The 22,113-nt window shown below is 43.6% G+C and overlaps 2 protein-coding genes, 1 long non-coding RNA gene and 1 other non-coding gene across 5 annotated transcripts; all 4 read left to right on the forward strand.

Annotated features, from left to right (window-relative positions):
• Positions 1-10: 10 nt before the first annotated feature.
• hif1al2 (hypoxia inducible factor 1 subunit alpha, like 2) lies at positions 11-12,298 on the forward strand. Of its 2 annotated transcripts, none has more exons than XM_035433537.1 (15): positions 11-247; positions 3,672-3,943; positions 4,646-4,782; positions 4,889-4,973; positions 5,200-5,297; positions 5,783-5,958; positions 6,546-6,652; positions 7,251-7,398; positions 8,854-9,020; positions 9,346-9,422; positions 10,338-10,615; positions 10,733-10,838; positions 11,070-11,178; positions 11,696-11,803; positions 12,113-12,298. In XM_035433537.1, the coding sequence occupies exons 1-15, from the start codon at positions 213-215 to the stop codon at positions 12,256-12,258; spliced, it is 2,049 nt and encodes a 682-aa protein (XP_035289428.1). In that variant the 5' UTR covers positions 11-212; the 3' UTR covers positions 12,259-12,298. The 2 variants fall into 2 exon arrangements, with proteins under 2 accessions (XP_035289428.1, XP_035289429.1); XM_035433538.1 differs by having other exon boundaries at positions 8,854-9,008.
• LOC118235772 (fibropellin-3-like) lies at positions 1,263-2,963 on the forward strand. Its single transcript, XM_035433546.1, has 2 exons — positions 1,263-1,716; positions 1,838-2,963. Exons 1-2 carry the CDS (start codon positions 1,367-1,369, stop codon positions 2,394-2,396), a joined length of 909 nt encoding a protein of 302 aa, XP_035289437.1. The 5' UTR covers positions 1,263-1,366; the 3' UTR covers positions 2,397-2,963.
• A 2,949-nt stretch (positions 12,299-15,247) lies between the features above and the next one.
• Positions 15,248-20,009, forward strand: LOC118235774. The gene is made up of 3 exons (XR_004766917.1): positions 15,248-15,526; positions 17,060-17,120; positions 18,037-20,009. It is a non-coding gene; the product is annotated as an uncharacterized LOC118235774 (long non-coding RNA).
• On the forward strand, positions 16,075-16,156 carry trnas-gcu. Its single transcript has one exon. It is a non-coding gene; the product is annotated as a tRNA-Ser (tRNA).
• Positions 20,010-22,113: the final 2,104 nt, after the last annotated feature.

Here is a 22,113-nt window from a genome sequence, read left to right on the forward strand (position 1 = left end):
TGACAGGTCCCTGGTCTTCCATCTGAGGAGGTATATTAGAACAGCCACTTTGAAGACCAGGGGGGAAACGCACACTGACATCCCCATGGAAACGCTCCTGCTGCCGTGTGTGTCCTGCCAGTTCTCTCTTCATTTCTAAAAACTTTATTAATCGCTCTGTTCTGCATTTCCACTTCCCTGTGTACGGCCTGTGCACTGAGTCACTGAGGCAAATGAAGGAGAGAATGAATGGAGTGAAGAAAAAAAGGTAAGACAGTTTTGAAGAGAGGAGAGATGTAGGAGCAGACAGATGTGATGAAAATGATCCGTGTTTGAAAGGAAAGAGCTGAAAAGTTTAGTGTTGCGTTACACATAGTACATATTTTTTATATGCATCTCATTCAAAACAAAACATTATATTTATGATATATTACAATGAAAATACAAAACATTATTTATTCTTTAAATGCATGTGGTATGTACTTTTTAAATTTAAATTAATTATTTGTGATTTCTTAAGTTGGTGTGGCTCTGCTCAAGAAAGTTGAATGGTGGAATGTTTGAAGTGGAATTTATTTATTTATTTAAACCTTTATTTAACCAGGGAAGGTCCTATTGAGATTAAAAATCGCTTTTTCAAGGGAGCCCTGGAATGTAAAATTCAGAATACCATCCCATACATCACGTTCAATTTTACTTTGAGTCAATGCCATAACAACGGCACTTTTATGAGTTACTATAGGAAGAATAAATGATAATAAATGAAGTTAAGATTTTTTTAAAATGGTCGTATATGCTGATAATTTCCATGAATGTGTACTTGACAGTCAAATATTGAAATATTTTTAAAAATGCAACTGAGAGTGTTTTGAAGAAAAATAAACTCTTGTCATTTTTAAGTAAAAAGCTGAGTCAATTTGCAGATCATTGGGAAACACTCTCAGAATTACTCTTTTTCAATTTATTTATTTTTATTTATTTATTTTTTTACCAAGGATGCATCCTAATGTGCAATACATGTTAAACATTGCTCACCTAAGCTCAACTCATCCTAACATTTTATTCATAAATAAAGAGTCCATGCATATTGGTGCCCATACACAGAACTCACGGCCAGCCTTGTAAAGATCCAGGTTTTCACATGGATTTAGAGAATTAAACAGGCTCATACTGTTTCAGCCCAGGTCCCTGGATCAAGTTTTTATTATTATTTTTACAGTTATGAATATAATAGAGGATCAGTCGATACATCCAGTGCTGCAGTACATCCCTGAGTACTGCAGTATGCCCTTGTGCACTGCAGTCCTTTGCTGTAGCTGTGTGAATTTTGGTTCCCATGCCTGTGTTAGCACATGAGGCTGGCTTCCTGTGGATGTGATAACAGTTTATGTGTATCGGCAGCATGCAGCTTAGATCCTCTGCTTGTGTTAGTAGTATAAGGCTTGGGTCCTCTGCTTGTGTTAGCGGTATAAGGCTTGGGTCCTCTGCTTGTGTTAGTAGTATAAGGGTTAGTTCCATTGCTTGTGTTAGCGGTATAAGGCTTGGGTCCTCTGCTTGTGTTAGCGGTATAAGGCTTTGTTCCTGTGCTTGTTTTAGCAGTATAAGGCTTGATTCCTCTGCTTGTGTTAGCGGTATAAGGCTTGGGTCCTCTGCTTGTGTTAGCGGTATAAGGCTTTGTTCCTGTGCTTGTTTTAGCGGTATAAGGCTTGGTTCCTCTGCTTGTGTTAGTGGTATAAGGCTTGGGTCCTCTGCTTGTGTTAGCGGTATAAGGCTTTGTTCCTGTGCTTGTTTTAGCGGTATAAGGCTTGGTTCCTCTGCATGTATGAGTGGGAAAAGAATTTGGTGTTAGTGGTATAAGGCTTGGGTCCTCTGCTTGTGTTAGCGGTATAAGGCTTGGATCCTCTGCTTGTGTTAGCGGTATAAGGCTTGGATCCTCTGCTTGTGTTAGCGGTATAAGGCTTGGATCCTCTGCATGCATTGGCGGTATAAGGGTTAGCTCCTGTGCTTGTGTTACCAGTATAAGACTTGATTCCTCTGCATGTATTAGTGCTAAAAGGCTTGAATCCTCTGCTTGTGTTTGCAGTATAAGGTGTAGCTCCAGTGTTTGTGTTAGCGGTATAAGGCTTGGGTCCTCTGCATGTGTTAGCGGTATAAGGCTTGGGTCCTCTGCTTGTGTTAGCGGTATAAGGCTTTGTTCCTGTGCTTGTTTTAGCGGTATAAGGCTTGGGTCCTCTGCTTGTGTTAGGCTTGGACTGCATCTGAGCTGTATCTCTGTGCACAGGCATTGCGGGGTGCGGCTGATAAGACGTAGTGACGCTCTGCTGCTGAGAGGGCAGGGTGTTGTACCCCTCGCTCCACCAGCAGCTGACGCACTTGAGTTCCCCCAGAACCTCGATACCATCTGCTGTGGGGACTGATAGCTGGTGATTACACAGCAACTTGTCCCGCAATTTGACTCTTTCTCTTTACCTCTGAAAACTTCCAGGAAACTTCTCTGAGTACTCTTGGCCCCAAAAAAACAAAGAGTCATATCTTATTTCAGAGTTTGTTCTTGTTTATAGGTGTGTTAGCGGAACATGTTCAAAGGGTCAAAGCCACATTCAGGAACTGCGGTGAAACTGTGTTTATTACAACACCAGTACGACAAACTGAGACTAACATGGAGAGGAACACGATGGATTCTGAGGAAATATAACAGATATTTTATATCTAACTTACAAACGCATTCATGAAAGGGAGGGGTATACCAGTTTTACAAAGTGATGTTACCCCTTTAACTGTGTGCTTTGTTGTCATTCTCACCCCACGCTGACTAAACCTTCCGGGGTTTATATTCCCAAACTCCTGCCAAATGGCTGAGTCCCTTCCTCAGAAATATACAGCCATCACATACAATCTGTAACCCCCTTAACCACGTAAACACACAAATAGTGATGGCATGCATGTGTGAAATGTTCTGTTTTGTGCATGCTCACACATGTGCGTGTAATGTTCTGTTTGGGTCTGTGCTCACGCGCGTGCATGGGTAACGTGTGTGTGTGTGATGTTCTGTTTTGTGCGTGCTCACATGCGCATGAGTAATGTGTGTGTGTGTGTGTGTGTAATGTTCTGTTTTGTGCGTGCTCACATGCGCATGAGTAACGTGTGTGTGTGTGTGTGTGTGTAATGTTCTGTTTTGTGCGTGCTTGTGCGCATGAGTAACGTGTGTGTGTGTGTGTGTGTAATGTTCTGTTTTGTGCATGCTCACATGCGCGTATAGGTAACGTGTGTGTGTGTGTAATGTTCTGTTTTGTGCATGCTCACATGCACGTATAGGTAACGTGTGTGTGTGTGTAATGTTCTGTTTTGTGCATGCTCACATGCGCGTATAGGTAACGTGTGTGTGTGTGTAATGTTCTGTTTTGTGCATGCTCACATGCGCGTATAGGTAACGTGTGTGTGTGTGTAATGTTCTGTTTTGTGCATGCTCACATGCGCGTATAAGTAACGTGTGTGTGTGTGTGTAATGTTCTGTTTTGTGCATGCTCACATGCACGTATAGGTAATGTGTGTGTGTGTGTAATGTTCTGTTTTGTGCATGCTCACATGCACGTATAGGTAATGTGTGTGTGTGTGTAATGTTCTGTTTTGTGCATGCTCACATGCACGTATAGGTAATGTGTGTGTGTGTGTGTGTGTACCGTGTTTTGCAGGGTGTGCTCTGAGTGGCGGAAGGCTCGTTCTCGGGTAGCAGCGCGTGGCAGGCGGGAGAGGGAGTGTGGGTTGTTTGGGGAGCTGTTGAGGGGGCTCCCCCTGCCGCAGCCCGTGGTGGCTCATCTGGACAAGGCCTCCGTCATCAGGCTCACGCTCAGCTACCTGCGTCTGCGGGCCCTGCTGGACGCACCTGACTGCGCAGTGAACGCTCCTCACTGCACACTGGAGGGGACACGCCCTGTTACTCTGCAGAGCAGCAATGCTGGACAAGGTCAGCATACAGCACAGCACGGTACACTGCAACACAACACAACACAGCACAGCACAGCACAGCACAGCGCGCTAACCAACACAGATCTGAACAGAAGACAACACAGCACAGCACAGCAAACAAAGCACAGTGCAACACAACCCAACACATCGCAACACAACCCAGCTGAGCACAGCACAGTACAGTAAAACACAGCACCACATGACACAGCAAAGTGTAGTAACTAGTACAGTGCTGCACAGAATACAACACAGCACAATACATAGTACAGCATGCAGTTCATTACAAGAGGAGCACACAATGTGTAAGCACACAACACACATCGCATTCATTCACCGAGTGAGGTAAAGTAAAAACAGAAAAATGACACAGAGCACACACAGGTTTTTGGGCTTCAGTGGGGTGTAGCAGACGGTTCCTGCTTTGATTCCCACACGGTGCATTGCTTGTGTACCCGACTCTCATAGCCCTGTGGAGTGGTGCAGCTGACTGTGTCCCACTATGGACTGAGCTACACATAGGAACCCTCACTAGTTTCACTTACCGCAGCACAGAGTCACATAGGCCTCAGAGCTTATTTTCCCTCTTCCCTAAAAATGGAAATAAACAAGACACTGAATTTGAGTGTGTTTTGGGCTGTGAGCAGTAGTGTGGTGGGGGTCTTGCTGTGTTCTTGGGCTGACAGGGGTGCTGTGATCTCAGGGTATGAGCCTGACGTGACGTCTTGTGTGGAGATGGTGCTGGACTCCGCCCTCGAAGGCTTTTTGCTGCTGTTGTCCAGGGATGGGCAAGTCATCTACACCACAGAGGCTATAAGCATGCACACAGGCATCAAACAGGTATGCACTTAGATTTTGCTGTGAGGGTTAATGGATGTGCATGAAAGATCAGAGCTTTTAATGTTCTCTTGATAAGGGTAATGAGTACCTTCGTGCTGTTGGATAGGTGGATCTGATTGGGCAGTGTTTGTATGACTTCATGCACCCATGTGACCAGCAAGAGGCTCGTGAAATCCTGTCCAGCAAATCAGGTACAATAACCTGATATTACATTTAGTAATTGGCATCATGTATGAATATATTAGATTTTTTATTTTTTTATTTGTTTGAAGATATAGTTTTGAAATGTAGAAAATGGTACATTAGAATAAATAGCACATATCTGAATACTGGGTCAGTGCCGACTATATCTGTGTGATTGACTTTGAACGTGAAAGTCCCTGTGATTGACTTTGACTGAAATCTCTGACCTATTAGGTGTGGAAGAATGTCAGAAGTGTGACCTTTTCTTCCGGATGAGGTGCACTTTGACCCCCCAGAGAAGAAATGTCAACCTGAAATCCAGCACCTGGAAGGTAAGTGAAGGAGAGCTGACACTTTAGCACAGGGCAACACAACCTCATGAAAATGTGTCTGATAGTGTAGTGTACAGTGGTAGAGGATGTCATTTTCTTATCCCCAGAAAAGTGAAAAAGATCACTTTACCCATTTAACACTCTATGTTAATTCTATTTTCCACTTATTTACCGATCTGTTAATTTATTTTATAATCTCTCTCTTTATACCCACATTTCTTATTTTCATTATCCCTCTTTGTCCCACACCCTAATCCACTTATATTTTCTTTTTTTCTTCCTTCCTCTTATTTTACCTCTCTCTTTCCTCATATCTCACCTCTGTTCTTTCTCCCTGTCTGTAAATCTCTCCCTACCCCCTCTCTCCTCATTTGTTCCTACTCTTTCCCTTTCTCTCTCTCTCTCCATTCCCCTCTCCCTTCTTCTTTTGTCCAACCTCTCTCTTCCCCTCTGCATCTCATCCTCCTCTCCTTCTCTGGGCCCAGGTGGTGCACTGTACAGGTGTGAGGAAGCTTTCTGTGCCCGCTGGCTCAGTCTGTCTGGTGCTACTGTGCCAGTCTCTGCCTGTGCCCATGTCTGGTGCCTATGATACCAACTTGAACTGCAGTGCCTTCCTGAGCAAACACAGCCCTGATATGAGATTCACATACTGCCAGCCCAGGTAATGTACTTGAGCCCCACAGTGCAGATTCTGGTCTGCACAGTGTAAATAGCCTGTACAGTGTGTATTAATTGGGATGCATAGTGTAATTAGCCTGTGCAGTGTGTATTAATTAGGTTGCACAGTGTAATTAGCCAGTACAGTGTGTATTAACTGGTCAGAACAGTGTAATTAGCCTGTACAGTGTGTATTAATTGGGTTGCACAGTGTAATTAGCCTGTGCAGTGTGTATTAATTAGGTTGCACAGTGTAATTAGCCAGTACAGTGTGTATTAAGTGGTCTGAACAGTGTAATTAATCAGTACAGTGTGTATTAACTGGTCAGAACAGTGTAATTAGCCAATACAGTGTGTATTAATTGGGTTGCACAGTGTAATTAGCCAGTACAGTGTGTATTAATTGGGCTGCACAGAGTAATTAGCCTGTGCACTGTGTATTAATTGGGCTGCACAGTGTAATTAGCCTGCACAATGTGTATTAATTGGGCTGCACAGTGTATTGATTGGGCTGGACAGTGTAATTAGCCTGTACAGTGTGTAGCTTCCTCCCTCCTCCCTCTCTGACCACTGGTGCTGGGTTCCTTTCAGGGTCTTCCAGCTGACTGGATACACAGAGACAGATCTGTTGGGTCACTCTGTGTATCAGTACTACCACGCCTCTGACTGCCAGCATGTCCACAAGGCCCATCTGAGCCGTAAGTGCCAGCACTGCTCCTCTCTGCCTACAGCCTCCACATCTTCACCCATCCATCACTGAAACACTGAAACTGAAACCGCATCAAGCCCCAATATAACCTAATAGAGCCAGGGTCCAAATGGGCTCAGTTTAAGGTAAGGGAATATGATACTATTCTGTCCTTGTGCAAGATATTTAACTGCATAAAAATGCACAGCTATTTAACTGTGGTTGCTGGCATGTGTTACCTTGGCCCTCAAATAAAACTCTGGACAACAAGATATAGATCAAATCTAAAAGCGACATGCCAGTGCGTGATGGGGACACTGCTGTAGGAAATTACACGATTCCACATTAAACCAAGCTCCTGAACTATAGTGGTTAAATTTCACATAGCATATACTAAAAGTTCTTGGCATAATTTACAAACTGGCTTCAACAGACTGGCCACCCAATTGTAACATTCACAGCAACATTCTTCAGATTGTAACTTTAAATGTGAAAGAGATTTTCCGTTGGTTCCTCCCTGGTCTAATAAATAATGTTGATTTGTTTATCAGAAAATGTCTTTGTGTTGCAATGGGATTGTATTGCTTTTCTTCTGTCTCCTGGCACAGTGTTCTCCAAGGGCCAGACATCCACAGGAAAGTACCGTCTGCTCGTGAAACACGGGGGGTACGTGTGGGTGGAGACTGTTGCCACGGTGGTGTACAACAGCCGTACCGGGCAACTACAGAGCGTCATCTGCATCAACTACATTCTGAGGTGAGAAGAATTCTGGGTAAACCAAAAACTGATAAAACTGATAGCAGGATGTAGTGAATATCTGAACCAACGGAAGTAAAAATGGTGTGGGGTAACTCTTTAAATCATAGGCCACGTTACTTGCTCAGTAATTACTGGTAAATAATAAGTATTTACGGGTAATCATAGACTAATGACTGCTAATTACTCGGTCACATGAAAGTAAAAAAAAGCTATCATCGCCAGTCACTTTTTTAATGATGAGTAATTACGAAGTAATAAAGACAGTAATTACTAAGTAATAAAGAAAGTGTTGTTGTCTCCAGTAAGGGTGTTGTAATGTCTGGTAATTGTTAGGTAATGTAAAAGTAAAGTTAGTGGATGCCAGTAATTGTATTGTACTGCATGAGGGTAGAATAAAGGTATAATATCCTAGCCTTTTGTTTGTTGGTTGCTATTTCGGATGTAATCACCCGCTGTTATACAGTGGCATACAGGTGTTCCCATGGCATAGGTAAATAATTGTTGTACAGTTAGAACTGTAGATTAGCATTTGTTACCATCAGTGCCAATAGAGTAACAATGGGTTTGAAATTGTTTACATAGTTCCCTTGCCACACACAGTGGTGGTTGCTGTTTCTGTGGAATAGCCAAGCAGTGTGAGCAGATTTCAAAGAACAAATGGTGACGTGGTAACATCACCTTGTAATTACCCTGCCTCTCCCTCGGCTTTTTCCATGGAATGATTAAGTAATTTCCAAAGAACACATAGTGAGATGGTAGTGCAAACAATCTTGATTGTTTTGACAGCATATTTGCTCCAGCGGCATTATTTGTATTTTCGGGGACTTTTACTCTACTGCATGTCAAAGAAAATATCCTGCTTTTTCTTCCACAACATGAATGTGAACGATTCTTAAAAAGACTGTAAACACAAAACATGATGTGAGAAATTGATGAAAATGATGCACATTGATTTTTCCAGCCTTCCAGCTTTAAGAGTAAGTAATCATAGTCAGTAAAACATAGTCAGTGGATTGACATATGCTTTAGAGCAGGGGTGTACACATTTCCTTTGGCTTGCGATCTACTTTTCCAGTGACCAGCACCACACGATGTACCAACTGTATTTGTGATATTGGTTTGGGGCAGGGGGTGTGCCTGTGAGTTAATTACAAACTACTGCTGCCATGTATAATAAAGAACACTTTACATTGAACATCTTAGTTACACCAACCCTGAGCTGGCTAAGCAGTTTTGTATATTTGTGGCATATTAATGCTATTTTACAACTGCCCAGGAAGTAGCTATGATCCCAGCTCATCTCAACACATCAGTAAATAAGCCCACTCTTGGTATCTTATCCTTCCTCCCTTCCTCCATTTCTCTCCATCCCTCCCTCTGTCCCCTCATCTCTCTCAATGTCTCTTCATCCTCCTCTAACTCTCACTCCCTCTTGCCTTCCGTCCCTCACAGTGAAGTGGAGCAGTCGGGGGTTATGTTCTCCCTGGAGCAGATGGAACGTCTCCTAAAGCCCTTGGCCTCAAGTCCTGCCCCTGTCTCGCCCCTCCTCCTCCCGGGTGCCATCCTACTGGACGAGCTCAGCCAAAAAGCAGCTGATCCCAGAGACAGTGAGAGTCCAGGTTGGGTCACCTGAGTAATAAGGCAGCACTTGCGCTTTAACTTTTTATTCTTGAAATTAGTCAAATTCAAATTAAATAAAAAAAAAAATCAAATTAATAAAAAAATTATGTTCTTCCTCTCCAAAAAACTTTAAAGCCATGCAAAATCTTTAAAGCCATGCAAAGGTAAACTCAGATGAAGAAAATCTGATCACCTGACTAGGATCATAAGGATCTAGACTTTCAGGGCAGAGCAAACCAAACACTACCTTTTCTGGAGTTGATTGGGTACATAATGACCCGTGTGGGATTCTAACAGGGGATGAAATCTCTCTCCGTGTTTCAGGAGGAAGCACATGGACCAGAGAATATGAAGGCCATCTCAATGACATACCAGAGAAGGATAACTTCACGACATGTCATGTGAGACACTGTTTTATACATTTCATGTGTCTTTCTCAAACACTTGGTGCTTACCTCCAATGATTCAGTTGTAGTAGCTCACCACTGCCACCTTGAATTCTTATACCAGTGCAACAGGTGAATCTTGGGCAGGAAAGTAGCTTTGAACAGGTGTTTAGTTTGATCTGTGAGGCCACAGATGGACTCCTACTCTGATAGGCAAGAATCACACTGAATCATATTGTGGAGATGTTAAATTTTGTCATGTGAATTGAGTGAATTTAAATCTTGCAGAAAGGGTCCAATCATATGGCGAAGCAACACACAAAGCTAAGGTTGGTCTCTAACAATGAATACATGGGGCTTTGTTTACCACTACTGGTGTCAGAACTGGGAGCTGTGAGCCAGAATAGAAAGTGTAGAGAAACAGTCTGGTTCTTTGACCTGGACTGGTCAACATGATTCTGGAGTGGTGTAGTTCTGCGAATTAGACAGGAAGACGAGGTTATGCAAACCAGACCTATCAGTGCGGTTCTTTAATTGGACCAGTCAGTCTAGTTCTGTGAGTTGGACCAGTTCATGAGTTTCTGTGAAGAGAGCCCTCTTCATATTCTTATCGGACACGAGTCAGAGGTCAGAGGTCATGCCATACTACTTGCGTGGAACATTGAGGGCTCTCTTCCCCCCACAGGTGCACCTCACTGGCCCCTACAGGAGAAATGTAGTCAAAGCAGTCCGGGTTCCACATGTTCTATCACTGACTGATGCATATAGATTTCATGACTATGACCATTTTCACTGTCATGTTCAAACTAAATTCAATCACTACCTCTAATCTTAATGAGCTTTCACTCCCTCCCCTGCCCTTCATTTTCTCTCTCTCCCTTTCCCACTTCCTGCATCTACCTCTCTGTTCTGTATAATCTCTGTGAGCAGGACCTGGAGACTCTGGCTCCATATATCCCAATGGATGGAGAAGACTTCCTCCTCTCTCCCCTTTCAGACATGGAGGGAGTTGAGCATGAAGGGCAGGAACTCCTCCATCCCTTCCCCCTCTCCTTCCCAAACCTGGAGATTAAGAGCCATGCCTCCCCCCTCTCACACCTCAACCACATGTGGGCACGTCTGACACCCCACATGAGCTCGCAAAGCCCACCTAACTACTACTCCTCTGGCAACTCCAACCAGGCACACACACTAATGACAGAACATGGGTAAGTGCACACACACACACACACACACTAATAGGTATGAACAATACACATTAGGTGAATTAGCACACTCATTTTGCTGACCGTACATGCTCCTGTGTCTCGCTCTGTGTATTTCAGAGGTGATTCAGGGCGTGGCTGCAGACAGAGGTCAGGGCAGGGCTGGTGGCAGCCACAGAAGAGATACAGGGAAAATATGCACCTCTCACCTGGACCATACCCACAGGTACTGAGTTGTGTAAGAATTCCCTCAGATGCACCAAAGAGCAAAATGATCTGAGTGGTGAAGGAGCACGTGTAGTCTTACTGTACCTGATGCTACTGGAATGGGACTAATTTAATGTTATCTCGCTTGTCCAACTCCAACATAATGTTTTAACCTTACCTCTGGATATAAAAGTAGTGAAGTGACAATGAGACATCACTGACAACACAATAACTGCCACTTGCCCCACAGTGTTGCCCTCCCATGTGGCCCTCGCAGCATACAGCCCCTTCTTTGAAGACGCTGAAAAACGCAGACTCGTCCTACAACACAAACTGCACCCCCTGTTGGTGGAGCCCAGGTAAAGCATGCTCTCAGAGGAGCACTTCAGTTTTTGAGATATTGTTTATCAGTGCAGCCCTAACTAAACAAAACACCTTTTAAAATCTACGCACACTAAACATGTTATGCTCATGCTGTTACAGTATTACAATTTTATTATCCTAGTAAGCTATTTTAACAGAAACAATACTTCTGAACACAAAAATCTAAATTTAAATAGTAGTTGGAACCAAAAATGTTGAAATGAATGTTGAAAAATTTGCATGAGTGTGTGAAATTTGCTTCAGATGCACAGATAGTAACCATGCGTTAGCTGAACAATAATTACCACATACAAATGAGGCAGGCTTTTATACTGAACTCTTTAAAAAATCAGATCCCATGACAAGAAACTTTCTGCTATTTAGACTTTGAATGATAGATTTGCATTGGCTCTGTGATTTAAGTCACTTGTCAGGACCAGTATAAATATGAAAGAGAAACATGACACCTCTAGAGCCCTTAACTCCCCTGTCCCTCCCTCCTTTCTCTCTTAGATGGATCTGTGTGTCGCTGTGGGCCTGTGCCATGGGCCCCAGGACACACTGATTTCTCCATTAATATCAGAAACCAGCAGCATCCGATCAGAGACCCACACAGAACTGGTGAGTCCCCCTCTACATCACACACACACACACATGCACATGTCCATTCTATCTGTCTCATTCACACACACATACACACACAAACACTCTCTCTCTCTCACACACACACACACACTAACACACACACACACACATACACTCTATCTCACAGAAACACACACACACACACACACTCTATCTCACAGAAGCACACACTCACTCATACTCACACTCACTCACACACACACACACACACACACACACACACTCTATCTCACTGAAACACACACACACACACAGAGCGCTCACTCCCCCTGTTCCCCTGCGCAGTGTTGCTGAGGTGTGGCTCGGCGCTGCCGGTGCTGAGTCGGTGGGAGTGTGAGGTGAATGCACCACTGGACCCGTCCTCCTGCCTGCTCCACGGGGCCGAGATCCTGTCTGTCCTGGACCAGGCCATGTCCCGGCTCCCCCCGTGAGAGCGGCGTCAGGCTCTGCTCATACCCCCCCCCCCCCATCTCCCCCTCCCCCCCGCCGTCCGGCTCCCCCCGTGAGAGCGGCGTCAGGCTCCGCTCATACCCCCCCCCCATCGCCCCCCCCCCACACCCCCCCGCCGTCAAATATAGCATTCCATTAACGTCAGACAGACAATTCAAATCATAATCCTCTACACTGACCACCGCGGGCCACTGTGGGTGGAAAGCATACTGGCCGATGTAATCCCAACCAGCCCCTAGAAATATTAAGCCTGTGGGGCTCAGCCTACACTTCTCATGCAACCCATGTATACATTTCTGGGTCCTATGTACACACTACGCAGCAAGGCGAGCACCTATCCATATCCTTCAGTGTAATTTACAGTAATACATTCATTTATGACAATGTCATAAACTGCACTCTAATTCACAGTCATGGCCAATGGCGGCTTATTCGGAAATATTGTTCTCAGGTGTAAAACTATGCAAGCCTTGGATGCTTAGAAAGTATATATACCCTCAAATTAATGATGACAGTCTGCACTTTAATCATTGTTTTATTTCAAATCCAGTGTGCTGGAGTACCAAGCCTAAACAACAAAAATTGTGTCACTGTCCAAATTTGGACACAGTACACTGTATTTATAGAATGTCATTTTAATAATCTCAGTAATATAAAAATATTCTATTTTTATACTAATATCTGTCGTAATTTATGTGGCCTTATTATAGATTTGGGCAAATATGGTTAATAAAGTTTATAATTCCATTAAACTGGTGAGGCTTGTTTTTACACTACTCAGCCATAACTCTGTCGATGAATGTTCACGATCAACATCAGTTGCTGAAGATGAAACCTTATTCACTTGAATATGCAGAATTTTTCACTAAAGATCTGCTTCTGCACCACACATAATTCCCTCAAATAAAAATTCTAACACAGCATTCTTGCACAAATGGTCATATGTGAATGAGTACCTCACACATATAAATTATGAACATGTCCCTCTGTCATATTCATAAAATAATCACATACTTTTATAATTTGACAAAAAAGTCACTCTGTGTCACTTTTTTGTCTGCTCCAGGTAAACTAGAATAGGGCACCATTGTGCAATGCATTTGTGTGTTTGCGTAATCCTATCATTTTAGTTTAGTTTTAAACTAAATTTGTTTACTGAATGCGTTTATTAATCAATAGAATCTAAAGTTTATCCAGTGAATGGAGGTTTTTCAACCACAGACAAGGTGATGACAGAAAACAACATGCGTAGACCATGATAAACATCTTGTGAAGAAAAAAACAAAAAACATTTGAAAACAAATCATGCGTAAAGAATGGGACAGACATTTTGTCACAGAACAGGTTTATTTAGCATGCCGATAAATCACACCCTGTTCTTGGCAGAGGCCTAATTTATGGAACATCAGGGTGTGTCAGTTTACTTTGATTTTCATGTGCGAGTGATAATAGCTTTCCTCAGAATTCACATCTGCTATTTTGTCAAACCTCCGTAAGTCAGAATTGTAGGCTTTGTTTTTGAAGGGTATACAGTTTTCGCTGTGGGACCCCACAACACACATATTGGGTCACATTGGGGGGGGGGGGGGGAAGCTGTCCTGCACCCAATACGAAGCAATAACACGCCACTGCTGTTGGCCACACAGTGCTTCCAAAAATTCCACATAGCCCCCTGAGGCTGGGCTAAGTAGATTTTTTTTTAGAGGGGTGTTGATAAGAGTACAGCAGATGACCACTCCCAGAGTAGGCGGTGTGTTGACACCTGTTGGAGATACTGTAAAAAATGTGAAAATCATTACAAAACCTCCCACGCTCTCTGTCTAGTCCCTCATACATACAGTTGATGTAAATCTGAAAGAGATGACAGAGCCTGGTGCACACGCTCAAGCCACCCCAGACTGATCCTGTGGCGATAACAAACCCACCCACACTCAGCACTCTGAACCACAACACAACCTGTCACACTGCCTGCTTGACCTGTCCTGTCAGTTCATCATTAGCAACTTTCAGAGGCCAACGGATGTACCAACGGAATCTATTCTCTACAACAATAGCAGTCTAATGTTTAATTCAACATTTTCCTTTCAGCTTGAAGAAAATGTATGCTTTGCGGAGTATTTCAGCTGCGGTGTGCGTAACACATTGAGGTCTGTAACACCAGTGTGCAGTGTTAGGTGTGTAACACAGTAAGATGCATTACTGTGCCAGACTAACACTGTGGGACTGGTCAGGCTCTATCCCTCTGCCGTTGGTTCTTGCCCTTTCTGAGTGGGTGTGGGCCCAGTGGCCTTGGCCAAGTTGAATTTTTTGGAGGGATGTGGATAGGAGGTATAACAGTTACCACTCCCTGTGTAGGCTGCATGAATGTTGACAAATGTTGGAGATAAAAACACTAAAACCATAACACAAGTACCCATACTCCCTACTTGGCCGCTCCAATCAAAATTTTGAAGCGATTAAGAACTTTATTGCCAGAGTCTTACTGAGTTTCAGGATTCAGGAGCAAGACTGCGAAAGACTAATGCCAATGAACGCTACCACTCAATAATGCCTGCCAGGTCACGTAGTAGAGGATTTTCAAGACTAGGCATGATACGGTGTTAGATACTATCTAGTCTGTAGGTAATCAGAGCACTAATTTAGTCAGGAAAATGGCGAGCATTGTTGGGCTGAATGGCCTGCTCTCAAAACATAGGTTATTTTATGTTCCAGTAGCTGTTTCTGACCTGATATTTCCAGTAGAACCACTGCAAAGATGCAGCAGGATGGAAGCTGATAAGATAACCAGGCTAAAAATGCAGCTGTAAGGCCAGTTACACACCAGGAACAGGAGTGTAAGGAACAGGATTCATCCAGCTCTGGTCATATATTAAACATACGCTCAGACAGACCCAGGTCAGGAGGGCATTGAGCTGTGGTGACAATATTTTGAAATTGTGATGGCATCCTCTCGTGGTCATGGCATACCAGCCCATGGCTCAAAAGTGAGAATAAATAAATAAACATTTTACATTTGAAAACCAATAAGCCTATTCATCTTTAGTTGGGCGTGATCACGGCCTGTGCATACGCAAGACCTACGGGAAAAACTGGTTAACAAATACCGATTAACCGATAAACTGTCTGAGAGAACGTCTGAATGCTTATAATATCACCGCACTAACCGTGTAGTGGACACTATTGTCCTGAAGTGAAACCACGCAATAGATTTTGGAAATCGGTCATAACACCGAGATCAAGAGCGCCCAGGTAGACTATTTTCCACACTTCTTCAGTTTTCTCCACGAAATTCGTTTTTATTTTGTGGTTTTGAACTCAGATAAATAAATAATTTATGCTGATATGCTCTCCTGGGGATCCGTGAGCCCATGTTTACGTTAGATATATTAATGAGTATGAAATTAAAAAGGACTTTCTAGACAAAACCTTAAAAAGTGTGCAGTTTGCCAAAACGTTCCGTGGTTATTTGGAATCCTGTATCAACACTTTGCCTGTACCCCGAGCCTACTTTTCTTTCACCTGGTTTCTGGTAAATGTCGTATTGAAGCTACAGCAAATAGCACAAACAAATCAGTAATATACTGTGGGTAATTCTAAATCGCGTCTTTTGTTTTTCAGGTAGACGTTCAACGAGTAGGCTTAAGTCCGTGAAACAGATATGTCAAACAGACCTACCTCCTTACGTAATGAAATCTAAAAGCATTAGACGAAATAATCTTATAATTATGAAAAGATTTCGTTTTTGTTTTTGTTCTGCATCAGCATTTTAGTCATTTTGCTATATCATGGCGGCATATGACGAGGTGGCCGAGTGGTTAAGGCGATGGACTGCTAATCCATTGTGCTCTGCACGCGTGGGTTCGAATCCCATCCTCGTCGGATTCTTTATTCTTTACTTAAATCTCTCGTACTTCTAGATGTCATCAAAATGAAAAGTCACATTACACTTATTCACTATGCAGTACGTTAAACAATAATATGAACGAATGGTTGTACCAAATGTGCTTGATGGCAAGTTCCTGCAAACAAAGCCAAGATACATTGATTTGAATGTGAAGTGTAGCAGTAAATCATGTCTGCTTAAAAGTAGGCTGTATAATAATAATAATAATAATAAAAAGGTAAATGCTTTCATGGAAATTGCAGTTGTAGGCTTCAATGGGAAATCGACAAAGCTTTGAGTCGGTAATAAGGTGCTTGACTCAGCTAAGTTGTTAGCGTTGTCAGCTTTCCTGATAAAAAAGTTCAAGCTATTGAACATATTCTACAAATTCAGTTATTTAAATTTTTTAACATATTCAGTAAAAACAATCAGCCAATTGAGAAACCTCAGCATTTCTTTTTTAAATTAAAAAAATTAAAAACCTAACACATCTCGTAATGTCATTGACTGGCCACTAGGGGACTCTATGCCCCTGGCTGAACAGTTGCGACCTGTTTCAATTTGTACTTGGAATAGGATTCTCACCTTCCATGCAAGTTATCAAATATTAATAAATAAATAACAGAACTTGAAAATGACTACATTTTGACTGAGGTTCTTGAACATTTGGACTCTTGAAAGGCGTCTTGTCCACAATTTCTAATTAGCAATACATTATATTTAAAATAGCTATAATGATGTGCTATGAAACGGAATCCTGGATCAGAATCCACTTTGTACTAAAACTGCTGGTGGTAACATTTGGATATAAAGAGCTGTTCCTGAGACAGATATTCAGCTCATTTTTTAACTGCTTCATATTCTGCAAAACTGGTTATAATTAATATGCATGTTTATAGGTTCTTGAATTTGGAGGGAATAGAACCATGGCGTTGAAAATTACTTGAGTTGGCATCATTGGTAAGTATGGGAGAATGTCTTTTTGATCAAGTTATTAATTTATGTTTTCTTCCTGAACAGTATTCAAATTTATTTTTTAAAATTAAATTTAATCATAAAATGCACACACTAGTCTGTTACTGCTGCAACACCATTGTAACCACCATTGCATTTTTGGGATGGTCTGTCCGTTGAATAATTGTGATGACATCAGTCTGCATTTGGTTCAGTCAGGGGTCTGTGATGATGTGTCATTGGAATCAGCTTTGTTCTTGTTGTTAGCAAAAGCTAAGGAAATGGTAAATGTGTGGTGAAGTGAAAACCAAGGACATTCACAATTTATGCTCAGCGATGCCTGAACTTGACTATGTAGCACAGACCAGACTTAATCCTCCGCAGTGCTTCACAACTCAGTGCCATAAAAACGCTAAAAACAAAGGAGTAGGGGTGGGCAATCCCGGTCAAGGAAGGACCGGTGTGTATGCAGGTTTTTGTTTCCAACAATTACCATGGCTAAATGAGCTAAAATGAGCTAATTGGCTGTATACACCAACACTGGTTCACGCTTAGATTAGATCACAGTAAACCATTTCATATAGGGACACAAAAACAGTCAAAGGCTTATGAAGAAATGTAGCAAAAATGTCAGATGGCGTAGATGTTAGGGCTGATTAAGTAATTTAGGCCAGTAGCTGGCATGGAAATCAGAAACAGATACAACCCTCGTTGGCCTCCTTCTGTTGCAACAGGTGGCTTTTGACCTTCTGAAAATGAGCTTCAACATCTTCATCCCACCAGCAGGGGGTGCTGAATAGTTACAAACCAAAATTAAATCAAATACCAAAGTCATGAACGACTTCAAACAAGTCTGGGAAATGAAAATGAGAGTGTGTTCCATATGTTGAAGTGCTTCATGAATATTTTATTTATTTCTTAGTCGTGACAGTGGAGAGTCTTAACCCCCTACAACTGTTGAGAATCATTACCACACTGCTGCAACCAGGACAGTCTCTCAAGGTACACAATGACTTTACCCCACCTTGCTGGCACGGCATTTTACATCCTACTGAAAATTTACCCTGATGGAAATGGTCATGAAATGGCGGTTGATTATGGCGTCCAGATAACTGCACCACGGCTCGGCTCCTTCACGGATAAAAGCATGACCCGTTTCCCCTGCCGTTTGGCGTCACATGTTAGTGTGGAAGGCCCGTGGGAGGGACAGAGGGATTAGGCCCAAACCGCACTATTCCAGATGGAAGATGTGGCCCTGACAGTGCTGTTACTTTCCATAACCGCACGCAGGTTTGCCCGATTGCATGATAAAGTACACCACTGTAAACTGAGACCAGTCTGCAGGGCTGAGTAGGACTACAGAGTAAACTGTCACTCACGTGGACCAGCTGGCTGGAAGATGGCGATGGCTCACTGATGTGTGCTAAAATACACTTGATTGACTAACTGGTTAATTGATTGATTGATTGATTGACTGATTGACAGCACATGGAGTCAGCAGTGTCTAAGTCTGGTTCTAGTTTCTTTTATGTCCTGAAACAGGACACAAAATAATTACATTGAGTGTATGCACCTCAACAGTATCACAATGGTGTATATTGTGACATGCATACATACATATGCCCAGCCCTATTGGTTATGACAGTCTCAGGAGTCTTGGTGTTTTTCTTGAAGGTTAGAACTAACCAAACTCATCTGGATGGTTGCATGAGGTGTGTGTTCTTGGTGCCTTTGCATTAAAGGGTTTTCTTCACAATGAAAAAACACCACATCCTGTTGGCATTAGAGTAAAAAAAAAAAGGATCCACTTTGTAAACAGTGCAATTTTGGCCATGCCCATGTTCAATCCTTTGATGCTGAGATCCAGACGACTAGGGTCATTTATTTTGCTGGCACACACACACGCACACACGCACACACGCACGCACACGCACACACACGTACACAGACACACACACATACACACCCTCACCCACATGTTTACTGAAGTTTTTCCCTTAGAAAATATGCCACAAGTGTACATGACAGCAGTTTGCTGAGACCATGAACCTACACCTGGAGCACACGCACAGTCCCTGGATCTCTCTGCCAGAGGACTAGCTTTGATTTCAGCTGGCCGTTTGGAACTGAGCGCGCGGTTGGTCCTGGCTGCATCGCATGAAGACATTTGTTCAGTAGTGCATGCTGATACTGTACAGAGAGGGTATTGCTGCCAGGACTGATCACAATACTGCATAAATTCTCCTGGATTAATGAACAATCAAAGGACTGGCTATGGATCTAAGCCAAGCCCCATAGGGTACCCAGAAAACATGCATGATCAAAAACAACAATGAAGAAGAAACGACTGAGTTATCACCTAGCTTTCAATGCACACTGTGCCATTGGAATTATACATGCCAACACACATAGTCGGTTTAGGTCTTGTGTTGACTTTTGTGCAGTGTGCATTGATAAGAGGAATCCATTGTGACATTTTTCATTTGTGAAGATAAATTTCCCTGCACAAGCCAGAGGGTATGCACTGGAGAAAAGCACACACAATGCAGTGAAATGTATGTGCCTTATTATCATATAAATTACATCCCGTGCATGACTCTAATCTCCATTTATTTGGCTCGATTCACATGTTTAATTCAATGGCCAATTTGAACATTTGAAATAGGAGACTTTCATGTTGCAGCCTCTCAGTAGAGGAGGGTATTTGCTATCTCTCTATCTGCAACGTGAAATTAATAGCAGGATTATATCCTGGAGGTTCAGGTATTTCAGCAGAAGATTGCACACCATCAGCATCATAATGCCTTAATGGATATGGCTATAGATATGGATGATGTTAGAGTGATGTTCATGTACTTATCAAAACAAATAGATGCTACAGTATCTCAAAGCAAACCGCCTTCTTGTTTCAAGTGCATAGTGCTGAGTTATTATCAGTTATCAATATGCCCTTGTGTGCTTATTAGATGGCAAAAGGTCTTGTCAAAGGCCAAACGTTGTACTATCGATCTATTCAACTGCACATTGGCAGTTATTTTTGAACCCACGTTGGAAATTTAAGTCTTCAATCAACTGGTCCCAGTTCCAGTTCCCTAACCACTACACCACAATACAGCAACACCAGCTCAGCTGCTCAACTGCAGAATGAAAAGAAGTAACATTTGGCCATGCCCATTTCAGAGGATGCAGTAGTAGTCTGCACTTTCCTAAACTGAAACTTTGTCAGATGGGACCGGCCTGCAAATATGATCCACCATTTTGGATCAGGGAGGAAAGAGGGGATCCACACGACATCTGGCATCCCTCCTGGAGACAATATTTACAGCTTACTGATGCTGCTGACTTTCTAAAACACAGAGCCTGTTGAATGCATTACAAGGTCATAATAATTCACGCGTGTCCCATCAGATCTCTTTTTAAAGCACAAATATCTGGTGTTAAAAAAACAAACAAAAATAGGCAAGCACTGTCACTGTGAAAAATTGGGCACCCTTGTCTCCTGTCTGTTACGCTTGAATTTTTAGCTGCTTTATATTATGATTCTGATCAAAATTCTGCAGGAAAGTTGATTTGGGGGTTGGGACAGTGGAGCCGAATATTGAGAATTATAACATTCATTCAATGATTTGTTCATGTGCCTAAAACAAAGAACAGACACTAATTACTTATTGGCGTTACTGATGCAACCATAATAACATGATGGGACTGAACGCCTTGGCTTGGGCCAGGGTAGTCATGAACACAGGGAGAGGGTCCCCCTGCCTTACAGGCTATCTTCCCCAGCCCAAAAAGCAATCAGCCAGCCAGCATCAGCTACCGCTAGCCAGCCAGCCAGCATCAGCCAGCCAGCCAGCCAGCATCAGTTACCGCTAGCCAACCAGCATCAGCTACCGCTAGCCAGCCAGCATCAGCCAACCAGCATCAGCTATCGCTAGCCAACCAGCATCAGCTACTGCTAACCAGCAGGCATCAGCTACCACTAGCCAGCCAGCATCAGCTACCGCTAGCCAGCCAGCATCAGCCAACCAGCATCAGCTACCGCTAGCCAGCCAGCATCAGCCAGCCAGCATCAGCTACCGCTAGCCAGCCGGATCAGCCAGCAGGCACCAGCTACCGCTAGCCAGCCAGCATCAGCTACCACTAGCCAACCAGCATCAGCTACCGCTAACCAGCAGGCATCAACTACCGCTAGCCAGCCAGCATCAGCCAGCCAACATCAGCTACCACTAGCCAGCCAGCATCAGCTACCGCTAGCCAACCAGCATCAGCTACCGCTAGCCAGCCGGATCAGCCAGCAGGCATCAGCTACCGCTAGCCAACCAGCATAAGCTACTGCTAAACAGCAGGCATCAGCTACCGCTAGCCAGCCAGCATCAGCTACCGCTAGCCAACCAGCATCAGCTACAGCTAACCAGCAGGCATCAGCTACCGCTAGCCAACCAGCATCAGCTACCGCTAGCCAACCAGCATCAGCTACCGCTAACCAGCAGGCATCAGCTACCGCTAGCCAGCCAGCATCAGCCAGCCAACATCAGCTACCACTAGCCAGCCAGCATCAGCTACCGCTAGCCAACCAGCATCAGCTTCCGCTAGCCAGCCAGCATCAGCTACCACTAGCCAGCAGGCATCAGCTACCGCTAGCCAGCCAGCATCAGCTACCGCTAGCCAACCATCATCAGCTACCGCTAAGCAGCAGGCATCAGCTACCGCTAGCCAGTCAGCATCAGCTACTGCTAGCCAGCCAGCATCAGCTATCGCCAGCCAGCCGGCATCACCTACCGCCAGCCAGCCAGCCAGCATCAGCCCGCCAGCATCACCTACCGCCAGCCAGCATCAGCTATTGCTAGCCAGTCAGCAGCAGCCAGAGCCAGAAGGAGGTGTAGTGTCGGCGGAGTTGGCAGAGGCCATACGGCAGCTACTCCAATAGAGCGGTGAGGGTCTCAGTACAGGCGATAGCAAATAACCACACGCTCTCCTGGATGGTTTCCAGAATCTGTTC

Source organism: Anguilla anguilla, chromosome 9 (genome assembly GCF_013347855.1).
Source record: "Anguilla anguilla isolate fAngAng1 chromosome 9, fAngAng1.pri, whole genome shotgun sequence".
In the NCBI taxonomy this organism is placed as follows: domain Eukaryota; kingdom Metazoa; phylum Chordata; class Actinopteri; order Anguilliformes; family Anguillidae; genus Anguilla; species Anguilla anguilla.

Bases quoted from the DNA above. Each gene is read 5' to 3' on its own strand.
- hif1al2 (XM_035433537.1), top strand. From the start codon at position 213: ATGAAGGAGAGAATGAATGGAGTGAAGAAAAAAAG. The intron at 3,944-4,645 runs GTCAGCATACAG...CTGTGATCTCAG, and splicing joins GAGCAGCAATGCTGGACAAG to GGTATGAGCCTGACGTGACG. The intron at 5,298-5,782 runs GTAAGTGAAGGA...CTCTGGGCCCAG, and splicing joins TGAAATCCAGCACCTGGAAG to GTGGTGCACTGTACAGGTGT.
- LOC118235772 (XM_035433546.1), top strand. From the start codon at position 1,367: ATGTGTATCGGCAGCATGCAGCTTAGATCCTCTGCTTGTGTTAGTAGT. The intron at 1,717-1,837 runs GCTTGGGTCCTC...TAGTGGTATAAG, and splicing joins GCTTGTGTTAGTGGTATAAG to GCTTGGGTCCTCTGCTTGTG.